The 22719-nt window shown below is 43.8% G+C and overlaps 1 protein-coding gene across 1 annotated transcript in view; it reads left to right on the forward strand.

Moving 5' to 3' along the window:
- Bicd1 (BICD cargo adaptor 1) overlaps positions 1-22719 on the forward strand; it is an 85241-nt gene that overhangs the window by 56656 nt on the left and 5866 nt on the right. Inside the window, exons 7-11 of the mRNA XM_048367073.1 lie at positions 1096-2190; positions 4295-4446; positions 5913-6230; positions 7812-8005; positions 22416-22491. Of these exons, the coding sequence (XP_048223030.1) occupies positions 1096-2190; positions 4295-4446; positions 5913-6230; positions 7812-8005; positions 22416-22491 (1835 nt within the window). The remainder of the gene's footprint in view (positions 1-1095; positions 2191-4294; positions 4447-5912; positions 6231-7811; positions 8006-22415; positions 22492-22719) is intronic.

The following is a 22719-nucleotide window of genomic DNA, read 5'->3' on the forward strand; positions in this document are numbered from 1 at the left end:
AAACTGTAACCTCTGTACATCAGTTTGACAATAAAAATAAAAGAAAAAAGAAAAAAAGAATAAGAAAACCCACCCTAAGTTAATTTCAAATCTTGGGAAATTGGCTCTCCTACAGTTTTTTAAGTAGTCCTAGGGTTTGAACTCAGGACCTGGCTGCCATCCCTCAGCTTTTATGCTCAAGACTAAGACTACCACTTGAACTTCAGCTCCACTTCTAGTTTTTTGCTGGTTCATTGGAGATAAGAATTTCGTGGACTTTCTTGCCCAGGATGGCTTTGAACCTCAATCCTCAGATCCTGGCCTCCTGAGTAGCTAGGATTACAAGCAGAAGTTTTGGCCTCAGTATTGCTACCGTTTTTGTTGTTTTTCTTTTGTTTTGTTTTGGTGGGCTTGGGGCTTGAGCTCAGGGCCTGGATGCAGTCCCTGAGACTCTTTGTGCTCTATCACTTGAGCCACAGCGCCACTTTCAGCTTTTTCTGAGTAGTTTATTGGAGATAAGAGGCTCAGTTGCAAACTGCCGTGAGTGCCTTGTCCCACCGCTGCAGGAGCAAAGCAGTGATGGAGACCAGAGCATGGAATCGGCTGCCTAATACCAGTAACAGATTCCGAGGGTCCCCTAAACAGGGCTTTTAGGGGAGTGTATGCAGAAAGCAGGATAGCAGTCTCTTTAAAGTTACCGACACCAGAATGGGGGAAACAATTGTAGGATTGGTGACTTCCTGAAAAACAGGAGGTGAAGGTGAGCAGTAAACAAACAATTTGGTTAGGCTCCAAGGTCTGGGGAAGTTTGGAAGTTGGGTAGTTCACTACCCAACTACCGTTGAGAGTCTGTGGCCTTTGTAATGCTAAAAGCAATAGATCTTTCTTGGGCCAAGGCTCTCAGCCTTCTGAGAGTCAGAATGGCATTCCAAATCTCTTTGGCAGACCTCATGGCTCCGCACTTACAGGTTCCCACAAGGCTCACAGACTTTTCTGCTGAGGCTGGCTTTGAATCGCACCTGCTGCAGGTTTTTAAGTTTTTTAATGTGCTGGTGTTTTCTGGATAAAGCTCATCATCGCATTGAAGCCATTCAGAGGCTGTCTTCTGCATTTCAGGTAGAGCGGGAGAAGGCCATTCTTTTGGCCAACCTGCAGGAGTCCCAGACGCAGCTGGAGCACACCAAGGGCGCACTGACAGAGCAGCACGAGCGAGTGCACCGGCTCACAGAGCATGTGAATGCCATGAGAGGCCTGCAGAGCAGCAAGGAGCTGAAAGCAGAGCTGGATGGGGAGAAGGGCCAGGACTCCACAGAAGAGGCCCATGACTATGAGGTAGACATCAATGGCTTAGAGATCCTTGAATGCAAATATCGGGTGGCAGTCACCGAGGTGATTGATTTGAAAGCAGAAATTAAGGCCTTAAAAGAGAAATACAATAAGTCTGTGGAGAACTATACAGAAGACAAGGCCAAGTACGAGAGTAAGATCCAGATGTATGACGAGCAGGTGACCAACCTGGAGAAGACCACCAAGGAGAGTGGCGAGCAAATGGTGCACATGGAGAAGGAGCTGCAAAAGATGACCAGCATCGCCAATGAAAACCACAACACACTGAACACGGCCCAGGATGAGCTGGTCACATTCAGTGAGGAGCTTGCTCAGCTTTACCATCACGTGTGTCTGTGTAACAATGAGACTCCCAACAGGGTGATGCTGGATTATTACAGACAAAGCAGAGTCACCAGGAGTGGCAGCCTAAAAGGGCCAGATGACCCCAGGGGACTCTTGTCACCCAGACTTGCCAGGCGGGGGGTGTCATCCACAGTAGAACCCAAGACATCACCGGATCCAGGTCCCAAAGAAAACACTGAGGCCAGCAAAGAGCCGAGTCCAACCAAGACCCCCAATATCTCTCCCATTATTACTGCCCCCCCCTCCTCTCCAGTGTTAGACACAAGTGATATTCGCAAGGAACCAATGAATATCTACAACCTCAATGCCATCATCCGGGATCAGATTAAGCACCTGCAGAAGGCAGTGGACAGATCCTTGCAGCTGTCTCGTCAGAGAGCAGCAGCTCGGGAGCTGGCCCCCATGATTGATAAAGACAAGGAAGCCTTAATGGAAGAGATCCTCAAGCTCAAGTCCTTGCTGAGCACAAAGCGGGAGCAGATCGCCACGCTGCGGGCTGTACTGAAGGCCAACAAACAGGTAATTACTGTGTGCCCACATCAGCATGTTAGATAGCTTTATTGAAAGTTCCTGATTTGATTGAATTTCCAGAATGATCAAGATACAAATTCCAATTTCCTGGTCATGGTGGCTCACACCTATAATCCTAGCTACCCAGAATGCTGAGATCTGAGGGTCTAGTTCAAAACCAACCTGGATAGAAAAGCCCATGAGACTTTGTCTCCAGTTAACCAGCAAAAGAAGTCAGAAATGGAGGTGTGGATCAAGTGGTACTTGAAGTGGTACTCAAGTGATACACACACACACACACACACACCCTATGGGCAAAGTGGAACTTTATTTTGGCCCTCACCTTAATGGAGTAGAAAGTATTAGAGTGTCAGGGCTGGGAATATGGCCTAGTGCAAGAGTGCTTGCCTCTCGTATACATGAAGCCCTGGGTTCAATTCCCCAGTGCCACATATATAGAAAATGGCCAGAAGTGACGCTGTGGCTCTAGTGGTAGAGTACTAGTCTTGAGCAAAAAGAAGCCAGGGACAGTGCTCAGGCCCTAGTCCAAGGCCCAGGACTGGCAAAACAAGAAAAAAAAGAAAGAAAGAAAGAAAGTATTGGAGTGTCTAGGCAGTCTATGGTACAAAGTTAGGTTTGGTTGTTTTGGTTTGGTTTTTGGTGCTGGTCCTGGCTCTTGAGCTCAGCGCCTAGGGCATTGTCCTTGAGCTTTTGTGTTCAAGGCTAGTGCTCTACAATTTGATCCACAGCTCTACTTCAGGTTTTCTGGAGTCTCACTGTATTTCCTTCCCAGGCTGGCTTTGAACCATGATCCTCAGATCTCAGCCTCCTGACTAGCTGGGATTACAGGCATGAGCCACTGGCCCTTATCTATGTCTTTTATTCTATGTTTCAGGACCACATAGCATGGTACAAGAATACTTAATTCTTAATCTATTTCATTAGGAATATGTACTCTCTCTCTCTTATTTAACTTGTTAATAAAATCCTTCTTAGATGAAGTGTAGTTTTGGTTCCCTCCATGGCTTATCTATTGAACTCCTGTCCTGACCATTGCCCTTGATGCTGGTTAACTTACAGCTGGACAATTTCTAGGTCACTTTAACACGTTATCATTTTACAGCATGGCTTGACATTTGAAAGGCTCTTCCTTGCCAGGTGCCAGTGGCTCATGCCTGTAATCCTAGCTACTCAGGAGGCTGAGATCTGAGGATTACAGTTCCAAGCCAGCTTGGGCAGGAAATTCTCTGAGACTTATCTCTAATAAACTACTTAGAAAAAGCTAGAAATGGGGCTGTGGCTCAAGTGGTAGAACACTAGCCTTGAGCAAAAGAAACTCAGGGATAGCACCCAAGCCCTGTGTTCAAGCCTCAGCAAAAACCAACAACAGAAAAAAACCTGCTTACAGGGCACTGGTAGTTCATACTTATAACCTTACCAATTCAGGAGGCTGAGATCTGAGGATCCAGATTCAAAGCCAACCCAGGCAGGAAAGTTTGTGAGACTCTTACCTCCAATGAGGCACCAAAAAGCCATGTTGTGCCAAGTCGTGAGACCACCACCAAGAAGGCCACCGAGACTCAGACACTCCGAAATGCAAAAGCAAGGCAAGGCTTTATTTAAGCGAGCTGCAACTCGGGCCTTGTCCTACCACCGACACAGCGGAGGTTAGGAGGGAGCCCCGAGCTGTGATTACACAGGGCTTATAAAGGCAAAGAACAAGGTTACAACAATCAGGTGTTCAAGCAAGCAAGATTAGGACACAGGTACAAATCTGATTGGCTCAGGGTTCGATTCTAAAATGGGGTTCACCTGGTAAAATGGGGCCTGACTTCAAAGTCTGGCACTTCAGCCAGAAGTAGAGCTGTGGCTCAAGTGGTAGAGCATCAGCCTTAAGTACAAAAGCCTTAGTGTAAGGTACAGTGTGCAGGCCCTGAGTTCAAACCCCAGTACCGGCACAAAAGGAAAAACAGAAAACTTTCCCGTGTCCAATGTGTATATGTATATGCTTATTCCAATCTAAGCTGCTTCCCTTTTCCCTTGATAAGAGGAACTAGCAGCCCCATAAATACACGCATCTGACAGGCTGTCCTGCTGGATTTTTCTGCTCCAGACCGCTGAGGTGGCCCTTGCTAATCTGAAGAACAAATATGAAAATGAAAAGGCAATGGTGACTGAAACAATGACGAAACTCAGGAATGAACTGAAGGCTCTGAAAGAAGATGCGGCTACCTTCTCATCCTTGAGAGCCATGTTTGCCACAAGGTAACTGTCTTCCTTCCTGTCCCCTTTGGAGTGACACCCAGGAGGGTTGCCAGTGTGTCTTTGCAGACTTGCATGGCATTCGATATGTGCTGCAAGACAGAACTGGAAGAAAATGTATGAGATTTGACTTAATTAAGGGTCAAATTTTACAAGCCACATTTCCAGAGCCTTCTGAGCTCACTGGACCAAACAATTCTATTATATAAACATGCTTTTAAAAAGCTGGCCACTAGTGGCTCACACCCTGTCATCCTAGCTGTCAGCCTTCTGAATACAGAAGGCTGAGCTCTGAGGACCACGGTTTGAAGCCAGCCTTGGCTTAGAAAATCTGTGAGGTTCTTATCTCCAGTTAATCAGCAAAAAGCTGGAAGTGGAGGTGTGATTCAAGTGGTAGAGCAGTAGCCTTGAGTAAAATCAGCTAAGGAAGAGCTCAAGGCCCCAAGCTCAAGGCCCAATGCCAGTCCCACCCCCACCCCCACCCTATCCCCCCACAGTCAGTCTAGCTCTTAAGTTTATTTGTATTTTGGTGTTTTGTTTTTTTTTATTAGTAGTCCTAGGCCTTGAACTCAAGGTCTGAGCACTGTCCCTGGCTTCTTTTTTTTTTTTTTCTCAAGGTTAGCACTCTGCCACTTGAGCCACAGCGCCACTTCTGGCCTTTTCTATATATGTGGTGCTGAGGAACGGAACTCAGGGCTTCATGTATATGAGGCAAGCACTCTTGCCACTAGGCCATATTTCCAGCCCTGTCCCTGAGCTTTTGTACTCAAGGCTAGTGTTCTACCACTTGAGCCACAGCTCCACTTCCAGCTTTTTTATTTTTTATTTTTTGTAGCTAATTAGAGATAAGAATCTTGGGGCTGGGGATATGGCCTAGTGGCAAGAGAGCTTGCCTCGTATACATGAGGCCCTGGGTTCAATTCCCCAGCACCACATATACAGAAAATGGCCAGAAGGGGCGCTGTGGCTCAAGTGGCAGAGTGCTAGCCTTGAGCAAAAGGAAGATTCTTTTTTTTTTTTGGCCAGTCCTGGGCCTTGGACTCACAGCCTGAGTACCATCCCTGGCTTCTTCCCACTCAAGGCTAGCACTCTGCCACCTGAGCCACAGCACCCCTTCTGGCCGTTTTCTATATATGTAGTGCTGGGGAATCGAACCGACAGCTTCATGTGTAGGAGGCAAGCACTCTTGCCCCTAGGCCATATTCCCAGCCCGAGATAAGAGTCTTACAGACCTTCCTGCCCAGGCTGGCTTTGAACCACCACGCTCAACTTTCAGCCTCCTGAGGCTAGGATTACAGGCATGAGCCCCTGATGCCTGGCACAACTTTTCAATATTTTGGGAATGTCATTATTTTCAGGGGACTTTGGGTCTCTGAAATCACAGTTGAGGGGAGCTCAGAGCACATTCACTTCAGATCCAGTCTCATCTACCCCGTTCCCTCCTGACCACTGTTGTATTGGGGCTCCAGGTGTGATGAGTATGTCACCCAGCTGGATGAGATGCAGCGGCAGCTAGCGGCTGCAGAGGATGAGAAGAAGACGCTGAACACTTTGTTACGAATGGCTATTCAGCAAAAACTCGCCCTGACCCAGCGGCTGGAGGACTTAGAGTTTGATCATGAGCAGTCTCGACGCACCAAAGGCAAACTTGGAAAGAGCAAGCTCGGCAGTCCTAAAGTAAGTGAGGCGGTGTCAGCCACCCTGCCCACCGTACACACTTACCCCCTGCATAGGCCGCACTCACAGACACCCAGCTCGAGGGGCAGCAGTGGCACTCAGAGGAAAAGGTATGCCTTAGTGATTTTCACACTATGATGTGGTGGCCAGTTTTGGTTAACTGGGGTCTTGTGGAGGATGAGGAGGGGGAATGAAAATAGAAACGGGCTGGACTACTGGGGGGAGGGGACTTGCTTATGTTGCTGTTTCTAGATGAAAAGCATGGAAGAATTATGTGTATGTATTCCTTTCTTGCCATATCCAACTCGTAATTATCCATAATGCAGTATTCAGTTGCCTGTTCCTATGTTGGTTCCTGTGTGTATGCCTCAAGAGTATCTTTCTCTTGTCTCCAATTTAATGATGGATAGGTAAAAATGGATGTGTAACATGAACCAACCTGTGGCTGGGCACCCATGGCTCATGCCTGCAATCCTAGCTACTCAGGAGGCTGAGATCTGAGGATCGGAGTTTAAAGCCAGCCCACACAGGAAAGTTAGTGAGACTCCTATCTCTAATCAATCAGCAAAAAAACCAAAAAAGCCACAATTGGAAGTGTGGTAGAGCACTAACCTAGAGCAAAAAAAAGCCAAACAAGAATGGTAGGCCCTGAAGTTCAAGCCCCAGTACTGGCAATCATCATCACCATCATCATCATTATCATCACCATCATCATCAATGTTTAACACAGGCTATCATTTTAAATGTCATTGAACCCCCTGCCCACCAGAAATGGAATTATTTCTTTCTAATGGAGATAGGATATGAATCTGTTTGTTAAGAGAAGTCTTGTCTCTACAACTCAGACTACTCTAATTTTAAAAGTATGCTTATGTTTAGGTAAAATAGAATATGAATAGTCATTGTTATGACTTTGTTTCTTTAGTTTTGTTTTTCAGCCAGTCTTGGGGTTTGAACTCAGGGCCTGGGCACTGTCCTGAGCTCTCTTTGCTCAAGCTTTTTTTCATTTGGCATGTGAATATTGCTGAGAGAAGCGCTTGTAAGCTTTTTAGAAGTTTGATTTTGTGACTTCACTCCCCCTAAAAAATCCTGGCTATTGAGTTATACACCTTGTTTTTGCAGTTCAATACGCTTCAGGATTGTTTATTTTAGGACCTTTCCTTAAAACATATCAAAGAATACGAGTAGTTTCTATTGTTGGTTCAAATTGACTAACTATATGCTAAATCTGTCTTCCAGTATATATCCCACAGTTTCCAAAATGAGTTGTATCTTGATGTTGAAAAGAATATATATGTATATATATATATATACACACACATATATATATATGCAAAAAAAATTAAGTGCCCAGGTACCAGTGGCTCATGCCTGCGATCCTGTCTACTCAGAGGCTGAGATCTGAGGATTATGGTTCAAAGCTAGCCTGGGCAGGAAGGCCATGAGATTCTTATTTCCATTTAACCAGCCAAAAGCTGGAAATGGAGCTGTGGCTCAAGTAGTAGAATGCTACTAGCCTTGAGCAAAGAGGCTCAGGGACAGTGCCCAGGCCTTGCATTTAAGTCCCAAAACTGGCATAAAAAAAAAATGAGTGGCAATATAAATAATGTTATCACCGATCAAGCATTGAAAGGTAATTAAAGTAAAACTTTTTTGTTTCCTATATGTATTTTTCTTGGATCTCCTGCAAGACAATTTTCACCTTCCCTTTGTGATCAGAGCCGTCCCAGGACTCCGGGGGCTCCTTACCTACAGAATTTATTAAGAGTTGCCCCCGACCCCACCTCCAGTGAGTCATATCTTCTGAAAGGCCCCCCTTCCATGAGTGAATTCATCCAAGGGCACCGACTCAGCAAGGAAAAAAGGTTAACCGTGGCTCTACCAGGTAAACATTTTTTCCTTGGGTGCATGTGACGCAATGGTAGTTGAATAGAAGCCTCTCCCCTTCCTTCCAGCCCTTGGCCAACTCTCTAATTCATGGAGTCAGACCTTGAGGAGTTGCAAATTCCTGCTACCAACTGAACTCAAAACTTCTTTCCATAGGACTTTCTAGAAGGTTCCTTCTTGACTACAGCTACGAGAAGTCTGCAAGGGCTTCCCACCTAATGACTAGGGAGGAAAAAGGAAGAGTTGGAAGGAATAGGAGAGAGGACCGGGCAATTGAGCTACCTTAACCTTGCAGGACAGACGTGGTCAGATTTTTGTGTTTCAGTCATCATTTGTGTTTCTTGTCATCATCTGTTCTGTAATTTCAGCGAAGGGAGCTCGATTTGTCACAGGCCTTCTGCAGTGGCTCAGCCTGTGTCCTTGGTCATATGATCAGGACATGCAAATACTCACGCTTGTCATCTGCCTGGCGCAGGCATGTGCTGGCTGAGGCTGCGAGGGCCAGCGTTGTCCTTTGCCAGGGTCTCCACCGCTGCCTCTTAAACTCCTGGCCTGCTCTATGATTTTCTATTCTCTCCAGCCCTTTAGTGGAGCTTTGTCTTTGCCACCTATGCAGTAGTTAGTTGGTATAGTTGCTTTTATTAAATTGACTTTGATTTTACTTCCTATCTCTTTTATTTCAATTAGACCTTAATTTTTCTTTTTAGAAATCAGAACCTTTGACAACTCCAGTACTTTCTTATGTGATACATGAAATCTTACTGGATGATTGGGGTTAAAGTAGGTGGTAGGATAACTTACATCACAGAGTTTATTAATTCCTGATGTTCTCACAGAAGGAGGAACAAGAATGATAAGTGCATTGGAATGGCATTATAGGCCAAATAAGTGTGTGCGTGTGCACACGAGTGCACACACACACATACACACACACACACAGTTCTTCTCCCAGCTACATCTGCTTTCAGAATTCCTTTCTTACAGTTTTAGATCCCTTCAGAAGGTATCTGAAATATTCAGATAATGATTAACCAAGTCATCTAACTTGGATAAACCCCACAAAAATCATTTTTAGTGTTCCAAATGGGTTTAACAGTCCTGTCTACTTGACTTTAGCATAGACAATGATATGATTAATAAATGATTTCTATTGTGTTTAAGTTTCATAGCCTTTAATCTTATCAGCCTATCAAAACAGTTAAGATGAGTAAAGGGGGTTGGGGATATGGCCTAGTGGCAAGAGTGCTTGCCTCCTATACATGAAGCCCTGGGTTCAATTCCCCAGCACCACACATATGGAAAACGGCCAGAAGTGGCACTATGGCTCAAGTGGCAGAGTGCTAGCCTTGAGCAAAAAGAAACCAGGGACAGTGCTCAGGCCCTGAGTCCAAGCTCCAGGACTGGCCAAAAAAAAAAAAAAAAAAAAGATGAGTAAAGACTAACAAAACCTCATTATTTGGTTATGTTTGATCTGTTTGGTCCTTGGCAATATGAATATCTGTTTGACATCATTATCATTGCCTTGTGAAAGCCATTAATACTGTATCATATGCTTTTCCTCTTTTCTACTTCATCTTTTCATTTCTATTTATTCTACTTTAAACTTTATTCCAGTGTTATTTCCACACCGGTCACTCCCCCTGGATAGTTCTCTCCTCGTTAGGTGGTTCGTTAGGTGGTAGGCGCTGCTGGGGTTGCCTTCTACCTTCTGCTCACCTACTCAGTCTCTTCAAGACTGAAATCATAAGTTAGAAGTTAAACATCTTTATGATATTGTTGTTAAGAAGAGAATCATAGACCCAGGGGCTGGTGGCCCACACCTGCAATCCTAGCAGTTTGAGAGGCTGACATCTGGAGGATTGTGGTTTCAGGCAAGACCAGACAGAAATGTCTGAGAGACTCCATCTCTTAAAAAACCAGCAAAAAGCAGGGCTGGGGGCATGGCTTAAGTGGTAGAAGGTCAGCTGAGCAAGCAATCCAAAGGAGTATATGGTCCTGAGTTCAAATCCTAGTACTCCCCCACAAAAGGGAAGACGTATATTAGTGAAATAATTAACCTCACAAAATGTTTTTCCTATTTTCTATTCTAAATCTTTTTATTACTCTGTACGCACTGTAAGTACCTTTCATTCTAAGGGTAGTTAGCATAGGTGAATGGGTGTTGGTTATGTGATCTTAAATTCTTTACTATTAGTTGGGTGCTAGTGACTCACACCTGTAATACTAACTGCTCAGGAGGCTGAGATCTGAATATTGTAGTTCAGAGCCAGCCTAGGCAGAAAAGTCTGTGAGATTGAGATTCTTAATCTCCAACAAACTACCTACCCTCCACTCTCCACCAGAAAAAAACAAAAACAAAAAACAGAAGTGGAGCTGTGGCTTACATGGTAAAGCTCTATCTAGCCTAGGGCAAAAGAAGCACAAGGACAGCGCCCAGACCCTGAATTCAAGCCCTGAGACTGGCACAAAAAAAAAAAAAAGGAAGGAAAGGAGGGAGTGAGGGAGAAAGAAAGAAGGAAGGGAAAGAAAAAAGGGAAAAAAGTGTCTACTGTCTAGGTGCTTGTGGCTCACAGCTATCATCCTAGCTACTCAGGAGGCTGAGACCTGGAGGATGGTAGTTCAAAGTCATCCCAGGCAGAAAAGTCTATGAGACTCGGTCTCCAACTAACTAGCAAAAAGCTGCAAGTGGAGATCTGGCTCAGTGGTTGGGTGCCAAGCTGTGAGTAAATAGAAAAGCCAAGCAGTTTGAGTTTAAGCCCTGGTACTGGCAGGGACAGGAAGCTAAGATATGAGGATCACAACTCAAAGCCGGCCCAGACAGAGATTCTTATTTCTAATTAACCACCAAAAAGCTGGAGGTGCAGCTGTGGCTTAAGTAGTAGAGTTCTAGATTAGTACAAAAAAAAAAACCTCAAGGACAGTGCCCAGTTCCTGAGTTCCAGCGCATGCATACTCACAAACACACATAAAAAGCTAGGGCTGATAAAGTAGCTTAGTGGTAGAGTATACGGGGCACAGATTTGTGAGCCAGTGGCTCATACCTGTAATTCTATATACTCAGAAGGCTGAGATCTAAGTGTCACAGTTCAAAGCCAGCCTGCATAGGAAAAAATCTGTGAGACTCTTATTTCCATTTAACTGCTAGAAAAATGGAAGTAGAGCTGTGGCTCAAAGTGGTAGAGTGCTAGCCTTGAGCACAAAAGCTCAGGGACAGTTCAAGGCCCAGGACTGGCACAGAAATTAAAGTCACTGATAAAGTCTAACATCACAAATTAAGTTTTTTATTTTTTAATATACCCATAAAAGCCCAAGTTTTTCATGGTTTTAGCTGCTACTACACTGTACTAGAATCCAGGGACTTTCTCTCTCTCTTTTTCTTTTCTTGTCTTTCTTACTTTCTTTTTTTTGACATTTAGGTTGTTTTTGGCACTTCAGTGTGCCCTGTCCAACACAGGAGCTATTTCTCATGTAACTGCTTTAGTTTTAGCATGTTCTTGGGACATGATTAGATTCATCATTGCTCCTCTTAAAGAAATGGTTTAAAAGAAGCTCCCACAATTTCAGAACCCTGCATTTAAAGATTTATATCAGAATATGATCATTGATTTGTTTATTTTAGGATAATAATAGCCTAGGATAGGACTATCATCTTAATTAAACTTATTTTTTCTGGTACTGGGGCTTGAACTCAGGGCTACACACTCTCCCTTAGTCTTTTTTGGCTCAAGGCTGGCACTCCACCACTTGAGCCACTGTCTCACTTAAAGCTTTTTGCTAGTGAATTGGAGATAAGAGTTACACAGATTTGACTGTCTGAGCTGTTTTTGAACTGTGATCCTCAGATCATAGCCTCCTGAGTGGCTAGGAATACAGCTGTCAGCCACCACTGACTAGCTAAATTCATTTTTAATGGATCTAAAATTGGAGCCTTTCTTAGTTGGAAGGGGTACATTTCTTCTTGCTGAGGATCTATTTTTGTTGCTCTGAAGCCAATCATCTACTGTGTTTACTCTAAACAGAGCCTCACCTCCAAGTTCTTCACTGCATTTAAGATAACATCTAGGCTAGGAATATGGCCTAGTGGCAAGAGTGCTTGCCTCCTATACATGAAGCCCTGGGTCCGATTCCTCAGCACCACATATATAGAAAATGGCCAGAAGTGGCATTGTGGCTCAAGTGGCAGAGTGCTAGCCTTGAGCAAAAAGAAGCCAGGAACAGTGCTCAGGCCCTGAGTTCAAGGCCCAGGACTGGCCAAAAAAAAAAAAAAGATAACATCTAATACAAAAAGCACAACCAGTGTGTGGTGTGGGTGTGTGTCATCAGCACTTAAAGTAGAAGGTAGGGGTAGGTGCCATCAGCTTCCCACTGAGTGATACCATCTCCTTCCAGTTGGATAGTACTATTCTGCTTCTGGCCCAGTGGTCCCATCCACTTCTGGTGAAATAGTAGAGGTCCTCTCCTGGTCAAATGATACTATCCACTTTTGGTCCAGTGGTACAATTCTACTTCCTGTCCATTGATACCATTGTGCTTCTGGCCCAATGGTAATCAGATCCCCGGTGCAGGTATTTCAATGAGTATGCTACAGAGTGCACAGCAAATACATTTTGTTTCTGGCTGTCCAGATAGTCCTTACCTACTCTTTATTCATAACATCCTTTGAGAAACATACAGTAGGTATTTACAGAATAAGTCATTATATTAGTCATATTAGAATCAGATAAATATAAATCTTTTTCTCTTTTAATGCACTACTTGACATCAAAAGCAAAAAGAGGTAAGTTGGTGATAAACTTGTAGGTGAACTTTGTTTTCCTTAGATTTATTCCTAAATAGCTTTGTGCTTTAAGTTTCTACAAATCAAATCCTTTCACATTAGAATGAAGCTTGTCATTGTAAATCTTTGTTGGTTTTTTCCTCAAAAAAGGTTGCCTTCTGTAAACTTGGATTTTTAAGAACTATATACTATTTAAACATAGTTCTCCTTTAAGTTGTGGTTTCATTTATACATAGGAACACAGAACATTGTAAACACTTGGTTTAGTTTTGGAATTTCTGAGTGGTTTCCTCCAAAAACTGTGGATGATGTATTATAAGGATTTCTTTCAATTAAAAAGGAAGAAGAGGGCTGGGGATATAGCCTAGTGGCAAGAGTGCCTGCCTCGGATACACGAGGCCCTAGGTTCGATTCCCCAGCACCACATATACAGAAAACGGCCAGAAGCGGCGCTGTGGCTCAAGTGGCAGAGTGCTAGCCTTGAGCGGGAAGAAGCCAGGGACAGTGCTCAGGCCCTGAGTCCAAGGCCCAGGACTGGCCAAAAAAAAAAAAAAAAGGAAGAAGAAAGTAAAGAAACAATTGACAGTGATGAAAATCTGTGATTTGTAGATCCATCAATTTACAGAAGAGGATACCCTGAATTGCTCAGAATATTTTCTAGCATGATTTTTTTTGTCATGCTTAAAGAAAATGAAGAGCATATTGAATAAGAAAAATCAAACACATTCCATTGAGTTGTGTTTTGAATTTTTCTTGTCCTAACAATTCTAGTTTTTAGTGGAGTCTTGGTTATAGCTTGGTTAACATCCCTCTTAAGATGATGACTGAATTATGACATTTGAAAGGAGTGGCTGGGCTTCATTTGTGTATGCTAATTGACTTAGCTTATGAAAGATAGGCCTGCTTTTTATCTTGATTTAACTCTGCTGACTGGCAATGGTTTTAAGGTAATTTCTGAGCACACAGGCATGTTTTAAGAGGGATATAATTGAGCTGGGCATTGGTAGCTCATGCCTATAATACCAGCTACTCAGGAGGCTAAGATCTGAGAATTGAGGTTCAAAGCCAGCCTGAGAAGGAAAATCCACGAGACTCTTATCTGCAATTAGTTACCACAAAAGACAGAAATGGAGCTGTGGCTCAAATGGTAGAGCACCAGCCTTGAGCAAAATGCTCAGGGACAGCCCCCAGGTCCTGAGTTCAGGCCCTAGGACCAGCACATAAACAAGTATAATTGATATAAGAACCTAGCAACAAAGTGTGCTTTTACCTCTTGGTGCCACTGTCTTAATTCTCTTCCAGTTTATGGTCTGTGTCTCTCCTGCCTTCAGTCATTGATATCAGAGGTGTTCATGATTAACTCATGAACTGATCAGAAGTAGAAAAGCCATTTTTTACATTTCTGCAAGATTTGAAAGAAAAGAATCAGTTTTCTAAAAGCAATATTGCTTTGTTTGATCTGCTAGTTCTATAATAGCAAATGGACAGGCTGAGTGAAATTTTGTCTAATCCATGATCACGGAAAAGTCTAAAAATGCCTTTCAGCCTGGTTGCTGCTGGTGGCTGTTGCTTGTAGTCCTGATTGCTCAGGAGACTGAGATCAAAGGATAAATTTTGAAGTCAGTCCAGGCAGAAAATTCCTTGAGACTTGTCTTCATTTAACCAGCAAAAAGCCAGAAATGGAAACGTGGCTCAAGTGATAGAATGTCAGCCTTGAATGAAAAAAGCCAAGCCTGAGTTGGGAGTCCCTGAGTTAAAGCCACAAAACCAGCATAGTATTAGTACTCATGTGTGTGTGCACACACGGGCACACACACACACATGCACACACAAATTCCTCCCTCCTGCTGAGTAAGTCAGACTCTGATTCTTATGGCTGAAGGTCATTTTAATGCTGTTCAACAAAGTGTTATAGGGGCTGGGGATATGGCCTAGTGGCAAGAGCGCTTGCCTCATATACATGAAGCCCTCGGTTTGATTCCCCAGCACCACATATACAGAAAATGGCCAGAAGTGGCGCTGCGGCTCAAGTGGCAGAGTGCTAGCCTTGAGCAAAAAGAAACCAGGGACAGTGCTCAGGCCCTGAGTCCAAGGCCCAGGACTGGCAAAAAAAAAAAAAACAAAGTGTTATAAACTATACATACTTATTTCTGGAAACAGAGACAAATGCTTTTTAAAGATTTTCCCTAGGTTTTGTTTCTTGTTCAATCTATACTGAAATCTTTTAATGTGTATCAACAATTCTGTTGATTATTCTCTGTAATTTGTAAGTAAGTGGTTGTTTCTCTGAAGGATTCAAATGTATAATAGAATGTGTTCTGTTAAACAGTGATGTAAAAAGAAGACTAAAATGTCTGGTGATATAAGTAGGTAAATATCCTGGGAATTTTGGAGAGTATGCCCTACTATCTGAAAATATTTTCCAAGAAACTAGTGTGTTAACAAGATATTATCAACTGGGTGCTGGTGGCTCATGCCTATAATTCTAGCTATTCAAGAGGCTGAGATCTGAGGATCACAATTTGAAGCCAGCTGAGGCAGGAAAGTCCATGAGACTCTTACCTCCAGTTAACCACTAGAAAACTGGAACTATAGCTGTGGCTCAAACTGGTAGTGTTAGCCTTGAGCACAAAAGCTTCAGCACCCAGGTCCTGAGTTCCAGCCTCAGGACTGGTACAAAAAAACAAAACAAACAACAATGGAAAAGAAAAACCAAAGGCATATGGTGTGTTTGGCTAAAGGGCTAAAGATAGCCCACCCTAGGTCCCTGATCATAAAAAGTTCAAGGGCATTCATGGCCACCCATACACTCATTAATATCAATGTAATTAGCCTTTTGAAAAACCTTTCAACTTTTTCTAACTACTATTAGTATCTATGTGTTTCTGCCTCATTCTTACTTTTTAATTTATTATTTCTATCTCATGTTTGTCTCATTTTCCCCGTAAATTCTGTTATGTCTTTTCTGTTTATTTAGGAATTCATAAAATTATTTAAATGTGGGGCTGGGGATATGGCCTAGTGGCTAGAGTGCTTGCCTCCTATACATGAAGCCCTGGGTTCGATTCCCCAGCACCACATATACAGAAAATGGCCAGAAGTGGCACTGTGGCTCAAGTGGCAGAGTGCTAGCCTTGAGCAAAAAGAAGCCAGGGACAGTGCTCAGGCCCTGAGTCCAAGGCCCAGGACTGCCCCCCCCAAAAAAAATAATTATTTAAATGTTCAGGTTACTACTATGTGGAGAATTTTTTTGAGGCTTGGACTTCCTCCAAGCCTCACTTTTGTCACTAACACATTATTATTAATCATTATTTTTAGATTTAGTGAGGAATGGTTTAAGTATTAAAATTATTTAACACATGTAGTGGCAATTTAAAATGTATTTTGCTGACATACACATTGAAGTCTTAAGTTGCGAATTACAAAAAAAAAGTTGATATTAGAATATGAACTTTAAAAATCTTTTATCAGGTAATACCATCTCTTCCTTCCTCCCTCCCTCCCTCCGTCCCTCCCTCTCTCCCTCCCTTCCTCCTTTCTTCCTTTCCTCCCTCCCTTCCTCCCTTCTTTCTCTTTCTTTCTTTTTTTTTTTTTGGCCAGTCCTGGGGCTTGGTCTCAGGGCCTGAGCACTGTCCCTGGCTTCTTCTTGCTCAAGGCTAGCACTCTGCCACTTGAGCCACAACGCCACTTCTGGCCATTTTCTGTATATGTGGTGCTGGGGAATCGAACCCAGGGCCTCATGTATATGAGGCAAGCACTCTTGCCACTAGGCCATATCCCCAGCCCCTCTTTCTTTCTTTTTAAAGATGTTTTGATGACAGGAATTCCCCTTTCTTCAAGCTGATCTGTCCAACATCTAATACAATCCTCATTTAAAAAAAAAAATCCAGGCTGAGAATTTGGCTTAGTGGTAAAGTGCTTGCTTAGCATTCATGAGGCCCTGAGGGTCAGCTTTTTTTTTTTTTTTTTTTTTTGGCCAGTCCTGGGCCTTGGACTCAGGGCGTGAGTACTGTCCCTAGATTCTTTTTGCTCAAGGCTAGCACTCTGCCACATGAGCCACAGTGCCACTTCTGGCTGTTTTCTGTATATGTGGTGCTGGGGAATTGAACCCAGGGCCTCTTGTATAGGAGGCAAGCACTCTTGCCACTAGGCCATATCCCCAGCCCCGGCCCTGAGGTTCAATTTCTTGGTACTACATAAGCAAAAAAATATATATATTTTTAAATCAAACAAAAACAAATCTAGCTGGACACCGTGGTCATGCCTGTAATACTCAGGAGCTGAAATCTGAGAGTTGTGGTTCAAAGCCAGTCCCAGTAAGAAAGTTCATGAGATTTTTTAAATCTCCAAATAACTACCAGAAAACTGGAAGTGGTACTGTGGCTCAGAGTGGTAACAAAGCTAGCCTTGAGCAGAAAGGCTCAGGGACAGTGCCCAGGCCCTGAGTTCAAGTGGCACAACTGACAAAAAACAAACAAATGAATCCAAGTCAAGTGCTGGTGGCTCACACCTATAAACCTAGCTATAGGGCTCTGGCATTGTCTTTAAGAAACCACGATTCAGACTTTCTGTATCTTTCACTGAAGAGGATAGTCTGAAACTCTTTTTTTCCCCTGTGGGGCAGTGGCTTGTTCAAGGCTAGCGCTCTACCACTTGAGCCACAGCACCACTTCTGGTTTTCTGGTGGTTAACTGGAAATAAGAGATTTTCCTGCCCTGGCTGGCTTTGAACTGTGATCCTCAGAGCTGAGCCTCCTGAGTAGCCAATATTATAGGTGTGAGCCACCAGCACCTGGATACAACCAGAAACCTGATCTCAAGTTCTCACCCTGCTGCTATAAACTGGGGCCTAAGAGAGTCACCGAATCCCTAAGCCTCAGCCTTTTGTTGTTGCTGTTGTTATTGTCAGTCCTGGGGCTTGAACTCAGAGCCTCAGTGCTGTCCCTAAGCTTTTGTGTTCAAGGTAGTACTCTGCTACTTTGAGCCACAGATTTTGGTGGTTAATTGAAGATGAGAATCTCATGGGCTTTCCTGCCTGAGCTGGCTTTGAACCTTCATCCACAGAGCTTAGCCCCCTGAGATAGGATTGTAGACATGAGTCATCGATGGCTCATGTGAGCCTTAGTCTTCTAGTCTGTGAAATGGAGATTACGCTGGGCAAGAATTGAGTTTTCTGAGTACTTCCAAAGCTATGTTAAAAAGTGATGTCAGCTGTTGCTGTGGGTACCTATACTCCCAGCACTGGGGTGACAGAGACAGGAAGATTGAAGTACAAGAGCAGCCTGTCCTTTATGCAGTTTAGTATTGTTGTTTTGGTTGTTGTTTTTCTGTGACGGTACGGGGGCTTAGCCTCAGAGCCTCATGTTCTTGGCTTGGCTTTTTTGCTTAAGGCTGGTACTCTTCCACTTAAGCCACCTCCATGTTCAGCTGTTTTACTGGTTAATTGGGAGATAAAACTCTCTTAGGCTGTCCAGGCTGGCTTTGAACTATAAATCTCAGATTTCAGCTTCCTGAGTAGCCAGGAAGTGAGTCACTGGTCCCTGGCTGTCAATGAAGGATTTTGTTTTTGTTTTTGTTTTTGTTTTTAAACAAGGATCAAAGAACCTTTGCTTGCAAAGTGCTTAGACTCATGTCTACATTATATGGAAGTTTATAAATTACGCTTACACTATCCTCCCCTGTTCTTTCTATTCTTCTGCCTGCACCTCTTTTTCTGTCACTGCCCCAAATCTATGTCCAGGTTTGCAGAAAGAAGAAAGAGGGGGGTACCCTTTCCTCTCCAGTATGACATAAAAACCGTGTCTCTCTGCTTTGAGCGCTGTGTTGGAATGTTTATCCTAGTACCATGCATGACTGCTAGGCACGGTGGCTCTCGCCTATGATCCTAGCTATTCAGGAGACTGAGATCTGAAAGTCATGATTCAAAGCCAGGTGGCTCATGCCTGTAATCCTAGCTATTCAGGAGACTGAGATCTGATGATTGTGATTCAAAGCCAACATCAGCTGGTGAGACTCTTGGCTCCAGTTAACAACCAAAAAAGCCAGAAGTAGAGCTGTGACTCTAGTGGTAGCATGCTAGCTAGTCTTGAGAGAAAAGGCTTAGGGACAGTGCCTGGGCCCCAGTTCAGGTCCCAGAACTAGCATTAAAAAAAAAAAAAAAACATAATTCTGTCAACTTCTTGTCTAGTTTCACAATTAGATGTTTGTTCAATGATTACATATTGTTGCTCTTCTACAAAATGTTCATTTGTTACTTACATGAGGTCTTAAATGAACAGTGACTCCTAACTACCAGTATGTAAAATTTTGGTGCTAAGTGGTATATATTTGAAGATACTGGCAATGTTATATTCTGTGTGGGCAATTGTTTAAATAGATTGATTAAACATTACCTAAAATGGTCTTAGAGTCAGGGGCTGGTGGCTCAAGCCTGTAACCCTAGCTATTCTGGAAACAGACTAGAGGATAACAGTTCAAACCTAACCCAGGCAGGAAAATCCATGAGTCTATTATTTCCAGCTAACCAACAACAAAGCTAGAACTGGGAGGTGTAGCTCAAGTGGTAGAGCACAAGCCTTGAGCATAGACGCCAAGGGAGAGCTTGAGGCCTGAGTTCAAGCAGTACTGGCACAAGAAAAAAAAAGTCTTGGAAATAGCACATCAAAGACAATAACCATGTGTCTTAACAAGTGGCAGTGTGCTGTTGGTAAACTTCCACCCCTCCTGCCTAGGTTGGAGAATAGGAGTCACAATTTCCTAGATACACAGGAGGGAAGATATCGTTTGGAAAATAAAGGAAGAGTTTTCCAGGTTGTGAATAAGGGCAAATGCCTCGGTGTGGCCAAAAGATGTATGGCTTGGGGCTGGGAATGTGGCTTAGCAGTAGAGTGCTTGCCTAGCATGCATGAAGCCTTGGGCTCAATTCCTCAGCACCACATACAGAGAAAAAGCCAGAAGTGGTGCTGTGGTTCAAGTGGCAGAGTGGTAGCCTTGAGCAAAAGAAGCCAGGAACAGTGGCTCAGGCCCTGAGTCCAAACAAGCCCCAGGACTGGCAAAAGAAAGAAAGAAAGATGTACAGCTTGTGTGCGGCAGAAAGCACACCAGTTTTGCTGAGCTGGAGACCCATACCGTCTTGAGCCTGACCTCTACAAATGGAATGGGTGCGTTTCATATACTCAACGTTATCTACAACTGCCGAAAGCCAGTGTAAGTTCATCCAGAATGGCTTTAGGAGATTATTCTCCTTAAACACTCCCTCCCTCCCTCCCTCCCTCTCTCTCTCTCTCCCTCTCTCCCTTCCTTCCCCTCCCTCCCCTCCCTCCTCCCTTCCCTCTGCCTTCTGGGATTTGAACCCCCCCTCCCCCAGAGGCTCTTCCACTTGAACACAATCCCCAGGTCCCATTCCTATCCCCTCCCAACCCCGGTTTTTAGTTTTTTTTTAGCTATTTGGCCCAGGCTGACTTTAAACCAACATCCTCCTATAGTCATTCAGTGAGTCCAAGTCAGAAAGACTTAACCCATCTTTCTGGCAAATGCTCCAAATATGTTACTAGAAAGTTTAGGGCAGCCAAACAACCTCATCCTTGTGTCTGGCAAGAGAAGAAATTCAGGCAAGATGTGAACATAGTGAAGGTGATAGGAAAGGTTATTAGAAAATATAGTAGACTACCTTATGTAACTGTACCCCCTCTGTACATCATCTTGTCAATAAAATTTAATTTAAAAAAAAGAAAATATAGCAGAGCAAGGGAGCACAAGGCATAGAAATGGTCACCAGACAGCAGCCCTGCAGCCTGTCTCAGCCATCTTGAATCTTCCCCAAGACAGAGCTTGGCCTTGTGTTAAATAGGGAGAATTGGAGTCCTTCAAGACAGCTTTCTGATTGGTGGGCTTCTTTGCTGTTTCCTGTAAGATATATTTCCTCTTCTTTTTGTCCTTCTTACTTCCTCATTCTCTTGTAGCCCCCTCCTCCACCAGCCATTTTGTCTGTCAGGTTTTGGTTTATCAGCTTAGCCTGCCATTTGCATGTCATATGGGCTGAAATTCCCTGCCTGCCAGCTTTCATACTGTGCCATCTCAGTCATTAAATGGCAGGTAGTATCAGCCACCCTCACTGTGATATGTCACTATCTCCATCATTGCCATTTGCTATTGTAATTGCCACCCAGATGTGTTTGTCTTCCTTAGTCAGACCTGGACCATTTCTCCTCTTACTACCATTTATCCCCACTGGTCCAGTTTGGGGCTAGCCAAAATTCAGCTGTGGCTGTGGGTTTTCTGTAACACCTGCCCCATAAGTTACATAATTGTCATCTTTAATGGCTTCAAAGCAGTGAGATTTGCCGGGTGCTAGTAGATTGCACCTGTAATCCTAGCTACACAGGAGGCTGAGATCTGAGGATTGAGGTTCAAAGTCAGCCCAGGCAGGAAAGTCCTAGAGACTCTCATCTCCAATTAACCAGGAAAAAAAAAACAACCAACAGAAGAAGAGGTGTGGTTTAAGTGGTAGAGCTACCAACCTTGAGCGAAAAAGCCAATTGAGAGTGCAAGGCCCTGAGTTCAAGCCCTAGTATCAGTAGAAAAGAGAGAGAGAGAGAGAAAGAGAGAGAGAGAATTGTCCCTTATTAGCAATATAAAACAGATTTCATAAGTGGTTTGCCAAGTGCCCAAGTGTTTCTTTCTATACATGCACTAACCCAAAGAGACCAGCAGAGGGCAGAACACCTGCATGACTTAAAATATACCTAAGTTACAACAGACATAAAAAGGCTATTGGAAAATATAGAAGGAGTAAAGCTATGTGTGTGGGTGTGGGTGTGTGTGCATGTGCATGTGGGCATGCACATTCACACACTAGAACTAAAACTTAAACCAAGGGCCTGGACACTTTCTCTTAGCTTTTTCTGCTAAAAGTTGGTGCTGTGCCACTTGAGCCACACCTCCATTTCCAGCTTTTTGTTGGTTAGTTGAAGAAAAGAGTCTTAGAACCGGGCACTTGTGGCTCTCTCTAATCTTTGCTATTCAGGAGGCTGAGACCTGAGGTTCACAGTTCAAAGCCAGCCCAGGTAGGAAAGTCCATGGGACTTATCTCCAATTATATACCAAAAAACCAGAAGTAGAGCTGTAATGCAAGTGCTCGCCTGAGCTAGCTCAGAGACCAGCACCCAGATCCTAAGTTCAAACCTAGGCCCGGCACACACACACAAAAAGAATCTTACAGGGTTTTCTGCCCAGGCTTTCTTTGAACCTTGATCCTCTGATCCCAGCCTCCTAAGTAGCTTGGATTACAATCATGAGTTACTGGTACCTAGCTAGATCTTTAGAGGCATCAAAACAAATCAAACAAATCAAAATGCCCTCCTGTGTCCTTAATGTACTTGAGAAATCTTGCTATTAATTTTGTGTCACTAATTTTTCATGCTTCATCTAATCAAGAAAATGAAATGGGCCTGTCTTTCCTGTTGGACCTTTCTTGGGGAGTGTAGGCAAACTGTTTAATCTGTTTAATCCAGATGTTTCTATGTCAGTGAACATTCCTCACTAAATCTCAGGCAGCTGCTTAGTGACTGTCACTAACACCCTTGGCTCTGTCATCTCTTTGTATATATGTCTAATTTATCAGTTTCTCGTAGATTGTCAGCAGCCTGCTGCCGCCGTACCGCCACAGTGCGCACGACTAACCACAAAGCCAGACTACCCGATGGTCAGGTAAACTCTCAGTCCTCGCTTCTCCCACCCAGCTGCTTGTCTGCTCCCCAAGGCCTGGACAGAATGACATCCTACTCTGTGTTTCCTCATATCTGGGCTCCACAGATGAGGTTGGGGATTAGGGTAATGCAAGAGAGCAGGCATTCAGGCCGGCACTGCTGGGAGACAGGCCCAAGGCCTGTGAGCCCCTGGGTCAGGCAGAGTTCAGGTACGCATGCCCATGGTGAT

The sequence above is a fragment of the Perognathus longimembris genome, chromosome 1 (genome assembly GCF_023159225.1).
Source record: "Perognathus longimembris pacificus isolate PPM17 chromosome 1, ASM2315922v1, whole genome shotgun sequence".
NCBI classification, from domain to species: domain Eukaryota; kingdom Metazoa; phylum Chordata; class Mammalia; order Rodentia; family Heteromyidae; genus Perognathus; species Perognathus longimembris.